The sequence below is a fragment of the Rhincodon typus genome, chromosome 7, assembly GCF_021869965.1.
Source record: "Rhincodon typus isolate 14 chromosome 7, sRhiTyp1.1, whole genome shotgun sequence".
Lineage (NCBI taxonomy): Eukaryota > Metazoa > Chordata > Chondrichthyes > Orectolobiformes > Rhincodontidae > Rhincodon > Rhincodon typus.
Window position 1 is genome coordinate 40,448,009 of NC_063338.1, and position 24,734 is coordinate 40,472,742.

Genomic DNA, 24,734 nt, shown 5'->3' on the forward strand with positions numbered 1-24,734 from the left:
GGACAAGAGGTTGGTGGACAAGAGGTTGGTGGACAAGAGGTTGGTGGACAAGAGGTTGGTGGACAAGAGGTTGGTGGACAAGAGGTTGGTGGACAAGAGGTTGGTGGACAAGAGGTTGGTGGACAAGATTTGTATAGGGAGTTGCCCGGGGAGGTTTGGTTACAGTGGGTGGAAGTTTGACATTGAGAAGATTCTGGGAGCCCTGCCTTCCAAAACCGCTGCTGTCCACATGCTGTGGTAGACCCACAATGCCATGAGGGAGGGAGTTCCACAATTTTGTCCCAGTAACAGTGAAGGAGTGGTGATGTATTTCCAAGTCAGGATGGTGGGAATCTTCCAAGTGATGGTATTCCCATGTATCTGCTGCCCTAATCCTTCTAGATGGAAGTAACTGTGGGTTGGAATATGCTGGCTAAGGATCTTTGGTGAATTTCTACAGTGCATCTTGTTGCTCCTGAGTGTCAGTAGTGGAGAGAGTGAATGCTTTTGTATGTGATGCCAATCAAGCGGGCTGCTTTGTTTTGGATGGTGTCAAACTTTGTTTTTGGAGCTGCGCCCATCCAGGCAAGCGGAGAGCATCCCATTACAATCATCATTTCTCTCTTGTAGATGGTGGACATGCTTTGGAGAGTCAGAAGGTGAGTTACTTGCAATGTTCCTAGCCTCGGACCTGCTCTTGTAGCTCCTATATATTGTCAGTCCAGTTGAGTTTCTGCTTACTGGTAACATCAAGGATATTGATGGTCGGGGATTCAGTCATGTAACACCATTGAATGTCGAGGGGTGGTGAAGATTGTCTCCTATTGGAGATAGTTGTTGCATAGCATTTGTGCGGCATGAATGTTACTTACCACTTTTCAGCCCAATCCTGGATGTTATCCAGGTCTCGTTGCATTTGGACTTAGACTGCATCAATATCTGAGGAATCACAAATGGTGCTGAACATAGTGCAGTCATCAATGAATATCCCTACTTCTGACCTTGCGTTAGGGGAAGGTCATTGATGAAGCAGCTAAAGTTGGTTGGGCCTAGGACACTACTTTGAGGCACTTCCGTAGAGATGTCCTGGACCTGCGATGACTGACCTCCACAACCGTAGCCATCTTCCTATGTGCCAGGTATGATACCAACAGTCAGAGTTTGCCCTGTGATATTCATTGATTCCATTGCGAGGGTTGCAGTCACTCTGACCTCATCTCTGGAGTTCAGCTCTTGTTTCCTTGTTTGCACCATAGCTGTAACATGGACAGGAGCTGAGTGACTCTGACAGAACAGGAATTGATGTCCGTGAGCAGTCTATTTCTGAGTATTTGCTGCTTGATAGTATTTTCATTCTTCCATCACTTTGCTGATGATTAAAATTAGATTGGGGCTGTAATTGGTTTGGTTGGATTTGTCCTGCTGTTTGTGGCTTGCACTGACGTGCAATTATCCACAATGTTTCATTTCTGTATCTATTCTGGAATGGAATGTGACTGGGTGAGTGACAGGACGTGCTGGCTGCATGTGAATGAGGGAGTGGGACTAAGTTGATGACATACCTCTCTTTTCACATAAACACACTCTGTCCCCAACCAATACCAACATAACTTCTACCAAGACAACTCAGAATGTAACCCACTAGAAGTGAACCAAAGTCTCTGTTAACTAAAACAAACATAAGGAGTTCTCTGGTGATCAGGACTTGGATCCTAGTTCTGTCTCTCTTTAGTTCTGCTTCTTAGGTGAAAAGGTGGAATAAAAGAGTTACCTCAGCGATTTTAATGGGTTTTTTAACTCCTCATTTAAATAATCCATTTATTGCATTGGAAATTTATTCTGAAATTCACATTACTTTTATGGGAAACCTTATCAATCTTAAATCTGTCTGTGTCCCCTAACGAGAGAGAAACTGAAATTTGACTATCCTTGCAAGACATTTATGCAAACTTGGTGATGAAGCAATGTCGATGTCTGGTTTAACCAATTATATAACAAATTAAGCAGTGACTTTTAATATTAATAACCACTTTACTGCTTGGTTCACATTGTGTCCGTGTGTATGCTTTCTGTGTCAAGTACAGATTGATTTATGCGCGCACATTTTTATTCAAGGTCCAGACTTCATCTGCTTTCTTTTGTTGCATTCTGAATAGATGAATGTAATGTTATTCTTACGAGTGTTTCTGATATTATATCAACATCTTTTTTTAAACTGTCATCAAATAGTTCCATTCCAAATAGATAATCTTTCCTTCCATTATAGGCCAAGGTCAAAGCAAGAAGGCTGCAAAACACAAAGCAGCAGCAGCTGTACTCAATGTTCTGAATGGAGGAACTCTGGAAGACCCTGAATGTGATGGAATGAGGTGAGAAGGCAGCTGCGTTTCATAAATGGTCTGATATTTAACTTACATTTACTGCATAGCACCTGACAAGATGCAGAGTTTTTTTTTGTAAGTGTTCTTGCTTTTAACTGTATAAGAGATCAAAATGTTTCAGAAAAAATGCTTTATTCTTGGACTGGATGTTGTATGAAATACATATATCAGTTGCTCTCTTTTCAGCCAATCTTTGCCAAAATCTGAACCCATTACCTCAAAGCAGCCACACAATCCTCCCAACCCTATTGGTACACTTCAGGTGAGATGAGGATAGTCCTCTTTCTTTCATTTTAATCTGCAGTTCCAGTTGTAAATGTTTGCTTGTTTTGGTATTTTTCATTTGGATTTATTATAGCAGTTGTGTGTCAGCAAAGTATAAATCAATAATCAGAGGTGACTTTAATTTTCATATAGATTGCAGAGGCCAAATTTCCAATGATAGTGATAGGTTGACCATTATACAGATATGGAATTTGTATAAGCATTGGAATGCTTTTTCCGGTGGGAGAGATGCCCTTATTGCAATCAAAACTGAATAAAACAGTGCGTGTAATGATCTGAAGTGATTTAAATGTCCAGAATCTTTTAATTTAAAAAAAAATCCACCAGCTCTCTGGAAAAAAAACACCAGCTGTTAGAGCGCTTTGATTTACAGCTATGCTGTAAATTAAAAATATCTTAGTCATCGTTTTTACAAATTTAACAGGTGCTATTGTCTGAGAGCTAGAATGTTTTTCTTTGATAGCTGAATTTTAAAGGTTCAGTGCCACTTGTCATGGCAGGGACCTGTATGGACATTTTTGACAGTCTTAGGAAGTTATGAAAGGGTTTGCTGTCTTTGTGGTTTGTAGGATCAATGTTTGTGCTTTTTTATAGTGGATTGATATAAGGAGTTTTAAGTTCGGTAATTTTCAGTATGTGTTTAAATGAGAAGTTTATTTTTTTTTTGCTGTTCATTTCAAAAATATCCTGAGGTCTGCCCATAGTGGGTACTGGGTGATTTGCAATGGAGAATACATGGGCGTAGGGGCATAGAGGGAGCAATAAGAAGGCATGTAAAAGTTTGTGTGGGAGTTATGAGAAAACATTTGGGAGGGGTGTCTGGTATTAAGGCTAGGGGATCTAATAACCTTTTAATACATCTGGCCCAAAGTCCCAGGGAACAGCAGCAGGTCTTCTAACCAGCCCATCTCGGCACGCTAAAAACACATCTGAAATGTCTCCTGAAATAGAAGGCCCAACCATATCCCATTCTGGTCTCCCTAGAACAAAAAGTATTGTGGGCAGGTACCTTTTTAAAGAAGAAATGGGTCTGCCAGGTTGAGAAGTTTTCTGACTTGACCTCCTCAACACCTCCAATGGAGAAGGTTTAGCATACAAGACTGAAGAATCATAGAATCCCTACAGTGTGGAAACAGGCCATTCGGCCCAACAAGTCCACACCGCCTTGCTGTATTTACTTAGTATCTTTGTGCCTAGAACAAATGCAACAAATTTTCACTAAACCAGTTCCTGGAATGAGAGGATAATCCTGAAGAAAGATTGGTTAGACTGGAGCTGTAGTTCCTGGATTTTGGAAGGAATGAGATGAAATCTCATTCAGACAGAAAATACTTAAAAGATTGGAGAAGATAGATGTCAGAAGGATCTTCCTGTGACCTGGGAGCAAGAACTAGGGATCACTGTCAGAATAAAGGGTCAGTCATTTAGGACAAATTTCTTTACTCTAAGGTTTTGGAATTTTGTGCTTAGAATGCTTTGGATCTTGTTATTGAACATATTTCAGGCAGAGGTTAACAGATTTTTGGATTCTGAAGGAATTGAAGGATCTGGAGATAGCATGGGAAAGTGGAATTGAGGTAGGAGAGGAGTCATGGTACAGGCTTGAAGGTTTGAATGACTTACTGTCCCTATTTCTTAAGTGTTTATATTTCATATTTCCAGTAGCTCATTATAGTAGCAGCTTTGTTAGATTTCTGAGAATTCTACAGTAAAACTGCTAACATATTATTTACTAGGAATTGGTTGTGCGGAAAGGATGGAGACTTCCAGATTACGCTGTTGCAGAGGAATCAGGTCCTGCTCACAAAAAAGAATTTACAATGATTTGCACAGTAGAAAAATTTGTTGAAACAGGTATGAAACACACATATTATAAGAGTCCAAGGTGAGACTTTGTCGTAGTTCTAAATGAGATAGTATTTGTAGTTTAATATATGTTCTTAAACATTAATTCATGCACAATTTTTATAACCAATTTAAGAAGGCAACAGGCACTGTCCTACATTAAATTTCTTTGGAGAATTCTCATTTACTGTTTTACTTCTTGAAACATGGGCATCAGTGGTTAGGCCAGCATTTATTTCCCTTAAGATGGTGAGCTGCCGCCTTGAACTGCTGCAAGTATCTCCACAGTTCAGGACGAGAACCATGATATGAGCAGGCAGACTACTCAATCCTGATTCACCTTGCAAGTGTGTAATTCTGAAGACAGTGATTTCATATGTCCCAGATGCCAGTTATTTCTGTTAAGTAATTTCCTATGTGATTTCTCTCTGTAAACCCAGCTTATAAATAATAGATGTCAACTGTAGTTACAGTTCTGAACAAATACACAACTTCTCAGTCTTTCTAATCTTATCAGGTGACTTCTAATTTGCAGCGAGGCTTTCTGCATAGAATGTGGGCTGATGGGGAACTGTCTTGATCACGTAATCTGTGAATAAACCTAGTTCTAAACAACTTGGTTGAGATCTTGTTGCAAGAGCCCTTGGTATTAGGAAGGGGCAAAGCAAGAGTGAGTAAAAGCTATCTGGAAGAAAAATGTATTTTAGTACTAGTGTAAAATCTCATACAAACAAAGGAGATAGGAGCAGGAGGAGGCCATTTGGTCCTATGAGCCTGCTCCAGCATTCTTCACGATCATGGCTGATCGTCCATCTCAGCCTCATCCTGCTTTCTTCTCATAACCTTTGATCCCATTCGCCCCAAGTCCTACATATAGTCGTCTCTTGAATACATTCAGTGTTCTGGCAGAATAGGCTCAATATTTTAGCATAGGAATGTCAAAAGGCCAGCCTTCCCCTATTTCAGAATGAGACCAGTTAATCTTGTTGTTGAACTCATTGTCAGCTTGTCAAGAGCCAGCTTGATGTTTTGGTGGGGGACATTGATCAGAGACAGATCAGATGCATGGAGGTGACAGCACAACATATCCAATCTTTGCCACTGCTATGAAGTTAGGTGGGCCCATAGAAAAGGAACACTACCAAAAGGAGTGCTCAGCTGTTAGATGGGTGCAGTTCAGTGTGTTGAGGAGTGACTGGACTGTATGCACTGTGGCAGTGGGGGTGGTTGTGAGTATCATGACGGGGATTAGAGTTCCAGAGCATAGCTGAGGGTAACTAAGATAGCAGCTGGTAACGGAAGTACTGTAGTCAGATTTTGTGTCAAATGGCAATAAGGATCAATATCCTAAGCAGCAGAAGAAATGGATGAGGGACAGGAAGACTAGGAAGGCTATATTCTCAGCACATGCTATATTGCCAATGACAGAACAACCTTGAAGTATTGCAGAACAGGAACTGTGAGTGACTTTACCTATCTAGAATGGTCACTGAGATTTGTACCCTTACAGGGAAGACCTCATACCTGGCAACACTGCTCACTTCCTTCCAGTAGCTGTCAGTATGTCATTTTGCTGATGATTGAGAAAAGCCAATTGGGACAGTTGGCTGGGTATGATTTGTTCTGTTCTCCTGGATAATATACCTGGACAATTTTCCATATTACCAGTTAGACGTCGGTGTTGTAACTGTTCTGAAACCTCTTTGCTAGAGGCATAGCTAGTTCTGGAGCATGGGTCTTCAGTACTATTGTTGGAACATTGTCAATTCACATAACGTGCAATATTCAGTGTTGTCAATATTTCTTGATATCACGTGGGGTGAATCAAATTAACTGAGGGTTGGCATCTGTGATGTTGAAGTGCTTGGTAGGAGGCTGAGATGTATTGTCCGCAAATCTGACCTAAGTTGCATGGGAATACTTTATTGTCTTTATCGTTGATATGCGGGACATCCTTATATTGAGGTAGGGATATTTTTGGAGCTGCCGCCTCCATTGAGTTGTTTAGTTGTCCATCACCGTTCATGACTGGATGGGGTAGAATGTATGGATATATGAATTAGCAGTAAAAGTAGGTCACTCAAGCCTACTGCTCCATTCAATAAAATCAAAAATTTCACATTCCAACCTGCTCCAAATAACATTTGATTCTCTTGCCTGACAACAATCTATCTGCCACTGTCTCAAAATATTCAGTGGTTCCACTCTGCTGCCCTTGGAGGTATGGCGTGTGAGTTATTTATCCTCATAACAAAAAACACTACAGCACAGAAACAGGCCCTTCGGCCCTCTAAGCTGCGCCGACTCATTTTGCCCTTCCTAATTAAAACTGTCTTCACTTACAGGATCCATATCCCTCTGTTCCCTTCCTTTTCATATGTTAGCCCAGGTACTTGTTGAATGCTGCTATTGTGTTTGCTTCCACCACCACTTCTGGTAACGCGTTCCAGGCACTCGCCACCCTTTGTGTGGAAAAACTTGCCTCATACATCTCTTTTAAGCTTCCCTCCCCTGCACCTTGAACCTGTGTCCCCTAGTAATTGACCCCTTCACACTTTTGTTTTGGGGCAGGGGGAAGCCTCATCCTTTCCACTCTGTCCAGGCCATTCACAATGTTTTATAAACTTCTCAACCTCCTGCATTCCAGTGTAAACAAACCTAGTCTATCCAACCTTTCTTCATAGCTAAAATCCCCCATACCAGGCAACATCCTGGTAAACCTTTTCTGTACCCTCTCCAAAGCATTCACATCCTTCTGGCAGTGTGGTGATCAGAACTGTGCGCAATATTCCAAGTGTGGTCTAACTAAAGTTCTAGTGGCTTAACTAAAGTTCTAAAGTTTATCTGTGTCCAAAAAGGGCAACTCAATTTTTTTTTTTATATACAACAGTTCTGGAATTCCCCATCTGTTCTACGTTCAACTTGTCGAGATCATCAGGATCTTGTATGTTTCAAGTAATTAACCTATCACTTTTCTAGACCAGTAGAAATAAGCCCAGTCGGCCCAAACCATTCATTTCAGATATCAGTCTAGTAAACCACAACCTCTGAACTGTCTCCATATCATTTACATCCTTTATTTAATAAGGAGATCAAAACTGTGCATTGCACTTGAGATGTGGTCTCACTAATCCCCATGAAGCGTAACGTCCTTACTTTTACGACGAATTCCTTTTGAAAAAAGGAAAGCAGAGCTTAAACCTGATCTGTTGGTTGTGAGATTCTTAAAGTATGTATTGCAGGATGCTTATACTGCTTGATTTGCAAGTAACTCCTCTAATGAAGCTACAACCGGTTGGCTCCTCATATTTAGTCATGCCTGGTGCTTTGCCAGGTGCTGCTCCTAGCATGCATCTCTGCATGCTGTATTGAACCAGTGTTGACCTCTAACTTGATGGTAATGATAGAGTGGGGATATGCCAGGCAATTAGGCAACAGTTGGAAAACCACTCTGCTGTTACTGATGACCCATAACACTTATTGGACACCCAGTCGTACATTGCTGGATCTCTGAGGTCTATCCCATTCAGCAGAGTGGTAATGATACGTGATTGGTGGGCTGGGGAATTTCAGCTCCACAGTGGTTACTCCTGTGGAATGATCTACCTGCTGCAAGTAGATTGGTGAAGATAAAGTCAAGTATATATTTCTCTCTTGTTAGTTCTCTCACCCCCTGTTGCAGGTCTAGTCTACCAGCTGTGTTGTTTAGGAATGGGATACTTCTGCTTATTAGTGTTCAATGAAGAGGAAAATGGATTCATCAACTGAGAGATGGTGGTAGGTCGTAATCAGCAGCAGGTTTCCTTGGCCATGTTTGAGTTGATGCCGTGAGCTTTCATGGGGGTCAAAGTCAATGTTAAGGACGACCAGGGTAATTCTCTCTCAAAAGGCCATTACCTCTGGTGGATTCGTCCAGAGATTGTTATTATCTATTAGGTATGATCCTTGAAAATAACTATGTTGTTTGACTAGTCTGTAGGACATCTCTGTCAACTTCGGTACATACCCCAAAATGTTAGAAAGGAGGACTGTGCAGTGTCAACAGGGCTCTGTGTGCTGTTGTTGTTTCCAGTATTTTCGTCAATCTCCAGTATTATGTTTGGTTCCTTTTATGAGAAATTGCAGCAATTGGATGGAACTGAGTGAATTGCTATGTCAATTCAGAACATTTTAAGAATAAATTGCATTGCTGTGGATTTGGAGTTGCATGTAGGTAGACCAATTGACAAATTTTCCTTTCCTGAAGCAAAGTAAGGAACCAGATTTTTTACAATGGTTTCATTTTTAGGCTAGCTTTTGATTCCTATTTATGAATTAAAGTTTCCCTTTTTTAAAAATTCATTCATAGCATAAGGGCATCTCTGGCTAGGCCAGCATTTATTGCCCATCCCTAACTGCCCAGATGAGAGCCAACCACATTGCTGTGGGTCTTGAGTCACAGGTAGGCCAGACCAGGTAAGGATGGGCAGTTTTCTTCCCTAAAGGACATTAGTGAACGGGTGGGTTTTTTTTTTGACAATCAACAATGGAATCATAAAAACTGAAAGACCCAGCAGATGCTGTAAATCAGGAACAAAAACAGAATTTCTGAGGAAGGGTCACTGGACCTGAAACATTAACTCTGACTTTTCTTCACAGATGCTGCCAGACCTGCTGAGCTTTTCCAGCAACTTCTGTCGTTGTTAACAATGGAATCCTGGTCATCATTAGACTCTTGATTCCAGATTTTTTTAAAAATTGAATTTAAATTCCACCATTTGCCGTAGCAGGATTCAAACCCGGGTCCCCAGAACATTAGCCGAGTCTCTGGTTTAACAGTCCAGTGATGATGCCTCTAGGCTGTCACCTCCCCACTGTGGTAAGGTCTGAACCCATGTCTCAGAGCATTAACCTGAGTCTCTAGATTACTAGTTTGGTGACAATACCTACTATGCCATTGCTTCCCCTTTGTGCAAGTGGAAGATCTGTAAGTTAGTGGCTGCGCTGGTTTCCCTGTATTCATTTCTTGCAGTACCCTGCACAGAACTGAATATTTATCCTCTGTCAGAATCTGTGGAAGACGCTAGGAAAGATCATGAATAGACTGTGATAGTACATCCTGAAATGCTAAGGCATCCTGATGCAGTCAAATCTTTGGCATGTTGTCAGACCATAGAATTAAGGAAAAAGAGGCCAACCAGGAGAAGTGCACTTCTTTTCCTCTTTGCCAATAGATTAGAGTATCTTTACGCTTTCTTTTTTAGTTATATCGTATCTCATTTTTCCTGACTTGCTGCTATGGGGGTCTCCTCTGGTAATTTCAATGGCTGTCTTTATGGCAGTGATAATGTGGAAATGAGACCCTTCTCTTCCAGTCAGAACCCTCTCTCTGGCACTGTGAGCCCTTTTATGCTGCAAGGAGGCACTGCTGGTGTGCTTGTCCAGCTCCTTGATAAATGATGCATGAAACAGTGTGGCTAGGTCCTCAGCAGCATTGTGGCTGTATCTGTCTGAGGAATCAGTCAGTACCATGTAGACATATTCCAGTCCCGCTCAGGAGCAGCATGCACCTTCAGGCATCTCTGCTGGAAGCTGAACACCCAGAAACCTGTCATCAGGCTCTGTTAATGCACTCGTCTTACTGTAGTCATTCAATCTTTGACGGCACTGGACCCAGGTCCTGGAGACTACACATCTGCTGTATCAGATGCAGCAGTGTTCTTTGGTTTGGTAGCTGCCTTCTGTTCTGCAGAAAGCAGAACCTTCCTCCTGTCCCTTGTACCTCCAAGAAGATCTAAAATGTTGGCATTGGAGAACCAGGGGCCTGTGTTGCTTTGCATGCAAGGGTTTCTCGAGTCCCTGGTGCAAGAATCTTTTCTTTTGAACATGGTGGCTTTTAAATTAGGGCTGCGCTCTGAGCCCCACCTCTGTTATGCACTAGCAATGCTAATGTCTGTCCAACCCACTGTCACAAAAATCACAAGCTGTGGCTACTAGGATGGGGCCAGGACCCAGAAACAGTTGTAACGTTGGTTTCTTGACTCCAGAAGCAAAACCATGTCTTCTTTTTTGTACAATTAACAGGCAGTATATAAGTGCAAGTTGTCGTTAGGCAAACAATTACTTCTGTTGCAGATTTTTAAAAGAAACTGCAATTCTGTAACAAAATTGGAAGTTATAAACTAAAATTATTATCAGCAATGTACTTGAACACAAAATTGACAGTGAACAATGAACTTTCAATTCTTATGTATAGGTTGTGGTACTTCAAAAAAATTGGCAAAACGCAATGCCGCAGAAAAGATGATTGCCAAACTACGGAGTATTCCTGCAGGCTGGAAACAGGAGGATGAATTCAATAATGCTGATATTTCATTGGTAAGAGTACAATCAAAGTGGGAAAGTTTGAGGTATGCAGTAAAAGGTTTACACCTGGACAAAATTGCAGCAGTTGGTAATTATTTCCATGGATTGTGATTACAGTTTTAACAAAACTGAAATAAGACTTTTGATCTCCCCATGCACCCCCCCACCCACCAACTACTTTGAGGAAGACTTATGAGTGGAAGCTGCAATCAGGTTTGGGAAGATCATAAATTACATAAAACATGTTGTTTAAAGATTAATGTTCAACTTCGAATGTTAGTGGCATGAAAATAATCAAATTGTATTTCTATCTCCAATGTGGTCTGGAATTTGCAAGAACACTGTTTTTTGTCATCGTAGCTACTGAAATTAGAAAGATTAAAATAAGATTACTTTCAATTTAATGGTTCTTCACTGTTGTTGTTCACTTCCAGTCCTGTTTTCAGATAAAGGCTCCCCCTGGTGTTTCTACAAGTTGTTCAAATCTTGCTTTGCTTCCAACTGATTAAAACCAGAGAAGCTGCATTTTTTTGAAAATCTGATGTGCAATTGCAATATAGTCCTTCAGACATCTTCGCTTTTCCCAAAACATTTCTATGATTAGTAAGATTTAAACTGAGATTGGAATGTAACTGGAAAATTACTAACATATCTCTTTGATTTGTGACATTAATATTAGGAGGATCTTGACAAGCTAGTTTGAGAGCAGCAGTTAATAAAAGAACAACAACAGCTGTATGTGTTCTGGTGGATTCATATGGATACTGTCAGCAAGAAGAATAAACTAAATCCATACAAAACTGCAGATTGAGATATTTTGAGATTACTTAATTTACAAAATGTACCACAGGACTGTCCAATTTGTCATTCTGGTCCACTTGAATGTATAGCATGGATTCTCAAAGGTCACCTATAAAGTTGGTAATAGGTATTGATAAACTTCATTTATCGTAAACTACCAACAGGCACAGAAATGAATGTTGGCTGATTCCTAAATTACAATGTGAAAGTAGCAGTAGGAACAGATTTCCAAACCTTCAGGCTCTGATGTATTTTAAGATGATACTTCAAACTTGGCAGTTGGTTCAAAGAAGGCAACGTGTTGATTCACATGTACACAAGGGAAACGGCACTCCAAGATGCTACTTCCCCAAGTGTAAATATGACTCAAATTGCGAATCTTACCATCTCATTGGTTATGTAGGTTTTTTTGAGCATCATAAAGACAGGATGTTTGACACACAGCTGATTGTAATCCAGTGTGCATTACACAGTGCTGGGTTCCTTTGACCTGCTAATGGAGCTTCTGGTGTGCATTCCTCGTCGGTAGCATCCCTGTGTTTCTGACCGCACCTCACCCTACTCAGTCAAGGCATTCATCTTGTCCTCAAGTTAAATGATCCCTTTAGGTCTACTAACAATAGGATCCCTGTTCTCTTTGTGTCGCAGAGGGCTTTACCCCAACCTGTCTATCACTATGCCCTTCACTAGATTATGGTGGTTTCTAGCATTTGCAGCTATTCTAATTACAATGTCCCTTTGTGTGCTGAGGATGATTCTCTTTCTTCCTATACTGTACTTCACTATAGCTTGTCTGGTTCTAATGTTATGTGATTTGATTGCAGTCTACACATTCCAGTTCTCCTATTCTCTTGTCTTCAACTATGTGACACTTATCTATGTAACAAGTAATTTCTATATCTATTCTTCTGATAGTAACACTCTCAAATTAAAATAATCGAAACCTGTGGAATAAGTAGTAAGAAGTATAAACAGAAATGCATTCATGGTTCATGGGCTGTTTGGGAATCCATAATAGGTTATGCAGAATGTGTACCTTTTAAACCCAGTTGGATGCCTGAAACCGTCAACTAGGTCAGAAAACCTAACTTTAAAAAGTCCCAAAAATATTCTTAATTTGGTCAAATGAAGTAGTTTTGTGTTTCTGTGTGTTACCTTTAATTGTGTATGGTAAAGTGTGATCAGTTGATTTTATTAAATGTAAACATCAAGTTTGATATTGTATGTCCTTCAGATATCTGGAGATGAATGGAATGGTCCAAGGGGGAAGATACCAGTAATCTGTTGCGACCTGCTAAGAAATTTATCTGGAGAAAAAATTAACCAACTGAAAAGGAGTCCACTCAGCATTCCCAACACTGATTACACTCAGATGTTGGCAGAAGTGATGGATGAGCAAGGATTTGATATCTCTTACCTGGATATAGGTATATACATTATAACAATGTAACTTATTCAGCTTTGAGAAATAAAAATCATTAGCTATTAGAATACCCAGTCAGAATACGTAATAAACTAGTAATATTCAAAGAAAAGTAGTCTGCTCAATTTATAATTCTTGTACTCAGTGAAAGCTGTAATACAGCACTAAGACTATTACATTATTGAAATCTTGCTTTTCTTCCCAACAATAACTAATCTACATCTTAATTATTATATGTTCACACTGTTTGAAATTATTAAGTTCATCTAATTACATTCTACATTTTTGTCCAATTCATTTTTTTGAAATGGGCTGAATGTTCAGAGGTGTTTGCTAGAAGCATCTCAATTTGAGTTTTTGTCGTGACGCTGCAAGTGAAATCTTTTTAATGCCATGTATTTGTACTGACGGTGACCAGTATTCATTTTACCTGAGCCTTGGTTATTTACATTGATGATTATCTCACACCAAATGTTTAAGAAAGATACAGCTCATGAATGATTAAAGTGAGGACATCTTTCTGTAAAGGCAAATGATTGTAATTGTTTAGTCTGTATTTTACTTGGAGGGGCAATTAAAAAAACTGTTACTTTTTTTGTTACAGATGAGCTGACTGTGAATGGGCAGTATCAATGTTTGGCTGAACTCTCAACTCGGCCAGTTACTGTGTGCCATGGAACGGGAATTTCTCGTGGTAATGCTCACAATGATGCTGCCCACAATGCACTGCAGTATTTGAAGATTATTGCTGGAAAAAATTAAACAGGTTCAAATTTCACCCAGGTGGCACTATTTAAAAAAAAACAAAAATATTTTTTTAAAAATTATTTGATTGAAACACAGCCTGAGGTTTTAAGCAGCATTTTAAAGAATAGGATGTACCTGTATGTGCATGTACACAATCATCTGTTTCCTTACTGTTAAAACTCTGAAAAGCCCTGGACTAATTAAATAAATTACAGTCCCTGAGAGAAGTAATATATTAAGAATCTGATTTTTGAACATTTTCCCGCTATGTGACAAATGGCAGTCTTTTTGAAGCTTTCTTTCTGTAAAGTAAAATGTGCAAACACAAGTCTAGCTGTCATTTTTGTCCAATAAAATGTTTGAAGATGAATGACATCAAATCATTTGAAATAACGTTGAAACATTGAGCAGGGTTTTATTGACTCAAAGCTAAAAGAGGCAATAGTATTTCAAAAATAGTTTATTTGTAAAGTTACATATCCATAATATTAATTAGTTCACTCTACCACCACTTAATTCTGCAGCTGCCGGTTCTCTGTAGTGTGATTTAGATTGAGAGCTGACAGTGAGATCAGTCAAATTTCTCTATCCTTCATGTTCTAGCTTGTAAGTTTAATGTAATATTTCTAAATGACATTTTGAATGTCTCCGCTTCCTTAGGTTGGTCATATACCAAAGTAATTCTATCAAATGATTTTTTTGATAAGAAATTAATTTACCATTTAACAAGTGTTACATAGGGCAACTGTTATGGACTGGACCAGACCAAACCCCCTCAAAATATATTAAGATAGCTCAGACCCTAACTTTTTCTTATTTTAAAGGTAAGTGTAAGATGTTGCGTTCCAGATGCGCTTCAGTTAGTTAAAAAACTTGACTTTATGCAAAACATGCTTTATTTTCGCACTACAATTAAAATATAGACAAAATAAAAGAATTGGCTTAACTGTAACTCTATTGAAATGCTTTATGAAATAACATGTATAAACTACTACGAATTAACTGTTCCAATATAGTAACATCCCATAAACGCACTCCTGACAAAGGCAAATTCAGTAAAATAAATTGTCTCACATGCAATTCTAGCAGCAGGAAGAGAACCCCAGCTTTTAGTAGTAATCAGAGAGGAATAAGAGCTTCCACATTCAGCTTCAAGACCCCAGCAACTGCTGAAAGCTAAAACTAAAAGTCCTGGTTTTGTGGGAGCTTGACCCTATCCTTTAGGCGGCTTCTACTGTTCCAACTTAAGAAAAAAACCCAAGACCTCACAAGCTGTTTACTTTATTGGCTTTGAGCAGACCGCTTTATACCTTTGTCTCAACCTCTCTTCACTTTAAAAAAGGATCAGGACAAAATACACCTCTTAAAGCCATAGTATCATCACAGTGATGTTATTCACCTGCAAATTTTCATTATAAACTGGTACTTACAGTTAATTACACTTCTGCATCAGACCATTTTCAAACAGAAATCAACATACTTTTTAGAAGAATTAATATAAAAGCACATTTTTCGTAGCTTTATAAGCTGATAAGTGTATGCTAATGTTAAGAGTCAAAGAATATGCCAAAATTTATTTATTTATATTTCAAGAGTTTTCATCAGATGTTTTTAAGAAACGTTTTCTCTCAAGTTCTAACAAATTGGCAATCTGTAAATGCATTTGTACAATTCTACAAGTAGCTTGATATCATAATTACTGTATAATTGGGGTACCATGCAGCAATTGGAATTTCCCTTGTTATTTATTTAAAGTAATCCTGGCTATAGGCTATCAATTTTTAATAAGCAAAACATAACTGCTGTGGTCTCGATGCTTTAGAAAGCATTTGGATACCCTAATCCTCTTGTACTGAATCCATATTTATTTATAATACTTTGTGTGCAAGCAAAACAATCCCTTCTAACAACCTTGCATAAACAATCAACCAGTGATTGACTTTAGAAGACTGTATGCTTGCCAGCATGCTTTGTAAATAGTGATTCTTTACCAATAAAGTTTCACATAAATCCATCTGCAGACTTACTCAAAAATGAATCACTTACATAATTTTATATCTGAGTTAGCTTGGTAACCTCAGGAAATTTGTCTCTTACAAACCTTGTGTTTCAGGCGTTCCGTCATCTGATTTAAATGTGGCCTTTATTTTTTCTGTAATTTACATTTCAGTAATTCTTGGAACTTTTAGCTGTGTGATCAAGTGGTTTAAGTTATAGAAAAACTGATGAGCTAAATAAAGATAGTGTGTAAAAAGTGTTTTCATTTTGCTTGTAAACAATGGTCTGAAAATTTGGTTAGTGCTTATTGGTAGGTATAAAACATAGTCTGCCTTATTGCATAGGCAAATTGTATTGGCGTTGGGAACATGAAATACTGGAAATAATATTGGAATTAGGTTGAGGTGTTCTTTTCAGGACCGGTCTTGATTTTTTGAACCCTCAGCAGTTCCCTTTTCACACACTAAATTTGGTGTGAACTGGTAGAAAGGCACGATAAGGTTTGTTACCAATACTAAATAACCATAGAAGCATATCCAGTAGTTGTGATGGTTAAGTGGCTACTGATATGTTGCAGATCACTTGAAATTATTCTTTAAACTTTTCTTTGTCAACATGTTAAATGTTAACTAACTGTAAATGTACTTTCATAACTTGACCAGATTGCCACATCCCAGGCTATCAGTTTATACACTATATTATAATGTATTGACTTGTGTATTGAGGTCGAGCATATTGAAATTGTTTATTTACTTGCCATACTTTGCTATTTTTAGAGGTTTAGTTCATGTACGAAAGGCTATGTAAACTTTCTGATAAGTTTTTTAAAAATCTGCACAACCTGTTGGCACGTAGATTCTTCTTTTATGGAAAAGAAAGAGATATAATTTAAATAGACAATTATCTTTTGTTTGCTTTCACTGATTTTTACCTCATTCATAGTGGTGAAGTAAAACAAAACCTATAAACACTTCAAAATTACGATCATTTAATAAGGTGATGAGATTGGGAGTTTAGTATCAGCTTGACAACTCTGTCAAATAAAGCTTTGCATACTTTAACCCAGCAATATTACAATGTATATTCCATGTAGCAGATAAAAGGTACTGACAACATTTAAAATAGTACAAAAAATTTAAAGCTTCCACATTAATTTGCCAACCAAATACAGAATTTTCTCTGCTCTATTTCAGCTTTGTTACAGTGGCTTAGAATGGAATTAAATTGAAAATGGAAACCAGATGATTTAAAAAAACAAACTAGAACTTTAGCTATGGATAATCTAGTTTTGGCGAGTTAATCTTGGCGATAATTTGTTTATATAAACAAAATGGAGTTAATATAATAGAACAAATAACTTGCTAGTTATAGCACCAGAAGCCAATGAATAAATTTACATGTAAATTTGTTGATAATTGAGAGTGGGGAATATTAAATTAAAAGTTACTTTTAATTGTATTTCATTAAATAAATAACTTATACTATTACCCATTATGTCAATGAAGAAACTAATTTGTGATTCAAAAGAACTCTAAAGGGACAAACGAGCTTAATTCCTATTGTTTCATCTTGATGACGGACCAAATTTGACTGCTGATATCCTGTTCTTGCCTTATGTATGCTAAATAGTCGAACTGCAGCATAAGTTTCTGCTGTATTTTTAGGAGAAATGGTTACAGGTATTGATGTGCGTTTTTTAAGAAAGGTAACTTCTTGCTTCATCTAACCAAAAAGTTTAAGATTAAAGTAAAAGCAATCCAGTGGTGCCATATAGTTTTATTAGAACAAGCACAGGTAGCAGCAGTGTACAGAATCACTATGTATATGCATTAGTTAACAATTGCACTTCTTCTGGGCCCTTTTCAGTATGCACTTCAGTAACCTATTTAAGCATCACTGCCAGGTTTCGCATCAGTCAGTTCATTTCAGTCTTCCACAACAACGCTACAGACTTTTGGTAAGGCATTTGTAACATTCATTGGCAGGCTAATTTAAACTTGCACGTGCAACTTAATTTACATTGCAAATAACACTGCAGTGTGCGTTCTTTCTAAACAAACATATATTAAAATCTATCATCTATTTAAGTCAGGCACAGCCTGAAAATACAGAAAAGTAGACACCTGTTGAAATATATAATACAGGTACAAAGCAGTTACTTTGTTCTGCAAAGCCCAATGCTTCAGTACGAAAGATGTTTTTCAATTCTCAAAGATGAATTCCATCCAAAGAATAAAGTGGCAAGGAGGGAGAATGCAACTTGATTGAATAACAGGGAGGATGGAATAAATATGTTTGGAAAATTTGAGTATGCTACATTAATATACAGAAGTATGGACATACAGTGGGCATCCATCTCCTTATACAGATAGCCAAACATTTTCTTTTCAAGGAAACTAATATTGTTTTAGACATTGTTACCCAGCTTTTTCTGGCAAAGACTATTTCAAGTTAAAACTTTAACTTATGGGGTTGGAAGGGATTTTTCCTTTTGAAATGAGATCTTTAGAAAATTTATTTAATGAAAAATAGTTTCTAAAATAAGAAAACAGCAACACTTAAAATCCAATACAATAAATTGATATCTCTAATTTTGGCCTAAGGATTGTGTTTGAATAGATTTAATATTTCAGCAATTGGACCTTAAGGCACTCGAGTAGAATTACTGATCAAGAAAGAACAGAAATAATGGATGTGTTAAATGTTTACAACTGATACAATTTTGTGACAGGTTAATGATTTAAATAATTTTAATGGCAAAATACTAATAAGAAAGCTTAATAAATGGTACAATTAAACACCTTCAGAGAATGGTGGATAATTTCAACACAACAGCAACATTAATAATTTACCTTATTGTTTAATATTAATGCTAGTTTTTGGAATATTAAAAATTCTTACTATGGAAGTATCAGTTAAAACCTTGTATTTACATTTTTAATTACACATCTACTTATGACAAGATGCATTCATTCTAGTACATTCTAACATGATCCACTGAAATATGTACACATATGATAAAGTAAACAATTAACTTTTAGTGCAATGTCTTTGTTTTATGTCAGGAAATTTTAACCAGTATTTTTCTTCAAATGCACTTCAAGGTTTTGTGATTCTATTTAGTTAAGAATCTCTGAACCCAGCTGTCCACATCAGTAAAGTGTGATTTTGAATTTTCTTAAAACTAATGATAACAATTACACTCGCCTAATTAAACAACAAAGAATTAAGATCTCCATTCATTCAGTATGCTTTTAGAATGGTAAAGAATTAAAGAGCCAAAAATTGTGAGCACACAATTTGTTTAAATGCTTGATTCCAACTTTTCTTTAAAAATAATGAATGGTTTCAATTATTAATTGTTGCTAAGTGGAAAAAAAATGGTAAAGAACAAAATAGTGTAGAAATGATGAATCTTTTGCGACTAATATCTCTCTGAAATGGCTGTAAAAGAAAGCTAGCAGCAATGCTTATTGAATCGCAATAAACTGCACTTAACCAGTTTAGATATACAATTCAATACATTAACTGAAATAGACTGTTTACATTGGCATTTGCACCAATCTCTGTTCCTTTTGGCATCCTTTTTCTTCAGGAATAGTGGTATTTTTCTAGAATCTAAACATATGTTTAGAGCGTGAATTTGTATTATCCTGCCATATTTAGATCAAATGTTAATTACTGAGTCAAATACAAAAGTCTATTTTCTTGTGCAATTTTAGTGCATTTTAAAATTGATAGGCCCATATTCATAAATATTACATAATGCAATTGAAAACTTGCATGGTGTTTTGTGGGCAGCTGTGATATAAAATGTTCATTTTACATATTTTGATCCACATTACAGCCTTCCATGATTCACTGAAGGCATTTAGACTCCAGTATGATGGGGATTGAGAGTTTAACTTTAATGGTAGTGGAAATGAAAATCAGAACACGTTTAAACAAAATGAAAATGCATGTGGTTGGAAGAATACGTTCAACTTAAGTATAATTGTCGTTAAATTTAAATACTTTTGGACAATCTGTGCACTCAGCAACACTATTTATTCAATTAATGGTTTTCTTATAAGTAAACTGAGTGGAGAGTGGCTTTTTTGCTTTGTATATCTTTCCTTTTCAATTTTCATTGTCATTAAAGAAGTTCCAATAATAGGTTTCTGTTAAAAACAAAGAACTGCAGGTGTTGGAAACCAGAAACAAATGCAGAAAGACTCAATGGGTCTGGCAGCATCTGTGGAGAGAAATCAGAGTTAACGTTTCAGGTCCAGTGACCCTTCATCAGAACAGGTTTCTGTTGAGTTATATTGTACTCGCATGTGAGAAACGGAAGGGGCCTACATATGTCTAAGGTACTTACAGTATTTTGAGTTTAAGTTCAGCATTGCAGATCTTCTTAATGTATGGTTGCAAGTTGAAATTTTGAGGTCATGACTTGAGACGTCAGTGGCTGACCCAACCCTCCTGTGACCCCTCCATGAGCAGTAGTTTAAGACTTGAAATGGGGCACAGTGAAAAAAGTTTGGAAAACACTGGTCTACGGTGTTAAATGTCTTGCTTGTTAGGACAACTTTTTGCTTATACCTGTAAGGCTGCTAAAGTATGTGGAACATTTCACATCAGTATAAAACATTACTGGTAAATCGTAGAATCCCTAGAATGTGGGAGCAGGCCATTCAGTCCAAGTCCACATCAACCCTCCAAAGAGCATCCCACCCAGACACATCCCCCACCCTATCCCTGTAACACTGCATGTCCCATGGCTAAATCCATCTAGCCTGCACATCACTGGACACTACGGGCAATCAGTCCACCTAACCTGCACATCTTTGGACTGTGGGAGGAAACCAGTGCAAACTCCACACAGACAGCCATCCCAGGGTGGAATCGAATCCGGGATCCTGTTGCTGTGAGGCAGCAGTGCTAACCACTAGATAGTTTATAAATTTTGAAACTGCAACGCAGAACACAAATGGCAAGCCAATTGAAAACAATGCCTAACGTAAATGGTGGAAAAAGTTTACGAATACTGAATGAGACTGCACATTGATGAATTTCAATCTAATTGTTTTGGACTCTAGGCACATTAATCTTTAGAATGATACTTAATGCTAACTCAGTTTTTAAATACCATAATGTAGATTTCCAGAATAAAAATGATGTTTGCTAAAAGTACTTACTATTTTTAAGGCATGTAAATGGATGATGAAACATTTTAGCAAAAGCTATGGCAAGTATTAATGCTTCATTAAGATTATAGTTTCATAAATATGTGACTGTCAAACAGCCATCCTTATTCTTGTGCATTCATTTTAAATTACACTTTTAGTTTACCAAAAATTCACAGCTTTAGTGGAAAAGAATTTTCTAAGCCAGTGTTTTGGTCGTGGCCTATTTTTATAATTATGTCTGTAATTAAACAGACGTACCTACCATATGACCAGCAAAACTGTAAGAATGCAGTAAGATTTATAATAGCTATAATAACTTATGCATAGTTAATTTCTTTGTGAAGACTGTCATTTTTATTTCTTCACTTTGTTACCAGAGTGCTATGCTTTCTAATTTACTAAATCCTGGATCCTTCCGCAGTTCCCAGTAGTTCCCATTGCTCATCCAGGATTCTCTTTGATTACTGTCAAGTACTTTCCTGCAAAAAAAAGGGACTTCTGTTAAAATTACCTACAAATTCAAAATCTTTTTTATATAAAATAACTAATGATGATTATTCCTGAAGTACAACAGAATGCGCCTGACAGACTAATACAGTAATAGTCAGCACTCACTTAAAAAATCGGGGTTGATAAGTTGTATTGCTTTCTTCCATTAATCTTCTCCGCTCTCTTTGTAATTCCTCTATTCTACGCTTCTCAGCTGCAGCAGATTCAATATTTCCTTCTTCAAGGAATCTGATGAGAGGTAGGAATTGGAATTTGTGTTAGAAAAATACTATTTTATCCTGAAAACAAAATCCAGCCATCTACGTGTATTACAAACCTAAATCCCACAATTACCTTGATTACACAGCCTCACACCCGATAACCACTCTATTCCATCTGTTCTGATGATACCACCTTCCATAGTGGGGCCTCTCAAATGTTCACCTGTTTCTTCAACCAAGGATTTGCTAGTACCATGGGGACCCATTTCCCATACTTCTGTCCTCACTCGTTACCTTCCGCAACAATGAAAGGGTCCACCAGTCGTCACTTCCCACTCCATCAGTATCTACATCTAAAAAGGATTATAAGCCACCTTTCCTGCTGCCACCAACAGACACACATTTCCCTCCAATCCACTGTCAGCATTCCACAGGTTCTGTTCTCTCCAAACACCCTGGTCCACTTCTCCGCTTTCCACACAATTGTAGAAGGTGCAACATTTGTCCATTTGCCATCTTCCCCCTTCTCTATCCAAGATCCCGGACACCTTCCAGGTGAAGCAGTGATTTACCTACTCTTCGTTCAATCTAGTCTGCTGTATTTACTGCTCATAATGTGGTCTCTTCTACAGTGGGCAGACAAAACACATGCTGAATGCCTATGCCCTGTCCATTAAAATTGACCCCAAGTTTCCAGTTGCCTGTCACTTCAACACATTGCTATGATCCCGTGCCAATATTTATCTCTGGCCTGCTGCAGTACTCCATCAAGGTTCAATACAAGCTGGAGGAACAACACATCTCTGCCTAGGTACCTTACAGGCCTCAGGGACGCAACATTAAGTTTAACAGTTTGAGTATGAACACCGTCCTCAGCATAAGTAACACCTATCCCCAACTGACATCCTGACAGAGACAGATTAGGGTTGCTTTCCTTAAAGATGTGATTGAGATGTATAAAACGAGGGGAATAGATCGGGTAGCCAGGGAAAAAATTCTTCCTTTGGTGGACTGATCAATGACTAAGGGTGAGCAAGGCAGAAACCTTCACAATATTTAAGACGTGGACTTGTAATGCCAAGGTGTACAAGGCAATCAGCTAAGGGCTGGAAAATGGGATGAGAATAGTTAGGTAGTTGGTTTTGACTGGCGCAGACATAAAAAGGGCCTCCAGCCCATTACGTGTTAGAGATCTCGATGACTAATTCTGCTACTGGTTGATTTGTTTCCAGGATTCTGACTTGTACATAAGACAATATCCCTGCCCAGAGCCTGGAAATAACCTGCCTCTCAGGTGGAAGAAAATTAATAAAACAACTTACCAACTCAAAAGTTTGATCATGATAGAACCCTTCAATATTATGTTTCTAGGTTCCTTCCCAAATGTAACGTACTGTCTTGAACTTACAGGGGTGCCTGGTAAATAAGTCTTCCATTAAGGTGGAACTGTTTGTGGAAAGTGAATTTTGTTACTGTATACCATTTCCTGAATTGAATCATTCATTAATTTAAAGCAAAATTTGCCTAGGCAGTTTGTCACTGACATTTATATTGTACCTATATTTAAAAGATCCCATCGCCTTGTTCTAGCTCAGTTGGCTAGTTGTGATTTGTGACATCAACAGCCCAGCTTCAATTCCCACACTGGCTGAGGTTACCATCAAGATCCTGCCTTCTCAACTTCATCCCTTGCTTGAGGCAATGGTGACCCTCAGGTTAAACCGTCAGTCTGTCTAATGAGAAAGTAGCACTTTAGTCATCTGGGAGTGTGGCGACTTAAGAACTGGAATACCAGGCCAGTAAGTGCAGAGACTGGGGACGAAAGCATGATAGAGATATGAGTAACAGCAGGCACAGGGAAGTAGCAGGGCTCAGAGGGACTGGAGGACTGGAATGCATTTAGTTCAATGCAGGAAGTATAGCAGGTAAGTCAGATGAACTAAGAGCATGGGTTACTGCATAGAATTATAATATTGCCATTACAGAGACATCATTAAAGGAGAGACAGGACTGGCAGCTTAACATTCCCGGATATCGTTGTTTTAGACGGGACAGAAAGGGAAACAAAGGGAGTGGGGGAGTTGCACTGCTGATGAGGGATCACATCACAGCTATGTTGAGGGACGACACATTGGGGGGATCTTGCAGTGAGGCATTATGGGTGGAGCTCAGGAACAGGAAGGGTGAAATTACAATGTTGGGAGTTTTTTATAGACCTCCCAACAGCCCACAGGAGACAGAAGAGCAGATATGTTGTCAGATACTGGAGAAGTGTGAAAAGAACAGGTTAGTTGTGGTGGGTGACTTCAACTTTCCTCTTATTGACTGGGAATCCCTTAGTCCCAGAGGCTTGGATGGAGAGCAATTTGTTAGTTGTGTCCAGGAGGGCTTTTTGAGGCAGTATGTTGACAATCCAATCACAGAGGAGGCCATATTAGACTTGTTTCTACGGAATGTGCCAGGACAGGTGACTGATGTTTCAATAGGAGAGCATTTTGGGCTTAGTGACCATAACTCCATAAGACTTCGAGTAGTCATGGAAAACCTCGGGTGAGGGTGCTTAATTGGGCAAGAGCCAATTACATGCAAATTAGACGTGAACTGGAGCACGTGGATTGAAAGCAGTTATTTGAGGGCAAATCTACATCTGGCATGTGGGAGGCTTTTAAAGACCAATTGACAAAGGTGCAGGACATGCATGTCCCTGAAAAACTAAAGGAACAATGGATGACAATGAAAATTGTAAGGTTAGTCAAAAGAAAAAGGGAAGCATACGACAAGTCTAGGCAGCTACAAACTGACGAGGCCCTGAAGGAGTACAGAGAAATTAGGAAGGAACTTAAATGCACAATTAGGAAGGCAAAAAGGGGCCATGAAATGTCTTCAGCAAACAGGATCTAGGAGAATCCCAAGGCTTTTTATGTATATGCTAGGAGAAAGAGGATAACAAGGGAACAAGTAGGCGCACTTAAGGATGAAGGTGGGAAGTTATACGTAGAGCCACAGGAAGTGGAGGAGATCCTGAATGAGTACTTTGTATCAGTTTTCA

The 24,734-nt window shown here is 38.4% G+C and overlaps 2 protein-coding genes across 4 annotated transcripts in view; one reads left to right on the top strand and one right to left on the bottom strand.

The window, feature by feature from the left end:
- Positions 1-15,820, top strand: part of prkra (protein kinase, interferon-inducible double stranded RNA dependent activator) — a 24,848-nt gene extending 9,028 nt beyond the window's left edge. Inside the window, exons 3-8 of the mRNA XM_048598996.1 lie at positions 2,246-2,348; positions 2,547-2,622; positions 4,382-4,499; positions 10,726-10,847; positions 12,871-13,063; positions 13,664-15,820. Coding sequence (XP_048454953.1) covers positions 2,246-2,348; positions 2,547-2,622; positions 4,382-4,499; positions 10,726-10,847; positions 12,871-13,063; positions 13,664-13,821 — 770 coding nt within the window. The 3' untranslated portion in view covers positions 13,822-15,820. The remainder of the gene's footprint in view (positions 1-2,245; positions 2,349-2,546; positions 2,623-4,381; positions 4,500-10,725; positions 10,848-12,870; positions 13,064-13,663) is intronic.
- A 3,483-nt stretch (positions 15,821-19,303) lies between these two features.
- The window catches only part of osbpl6 (oxysterol binding protein-like 6), a 164,416-nt gene continuing 158,985 nt past the window's right edge, over positions 19,304-24,734 (bottom strand). For 2 of the 3 annotated variants that reach the window (XM_048598991.1, XM_048598992.1), the window contains exons 21-22: positions 21,591-21,713; positions 19,304-21,454 (exon numbers count right to left, since the gene is read on the bottom strand). In XM_048598991.1, coding sequence (XP_048454948.1) covers positions 21,346-21,454; positions 21,591-21,713 — 232 coding nt within the window. In that variant the 3' untranslated portion in view covers positions 19,304-21,345. The remainder of the gene's footprint in view (positions 21,455-21,590; positions 21,714-24,734) is intronic. The other variant, XM_048598993.1, reaches the window with a different exon arrangement.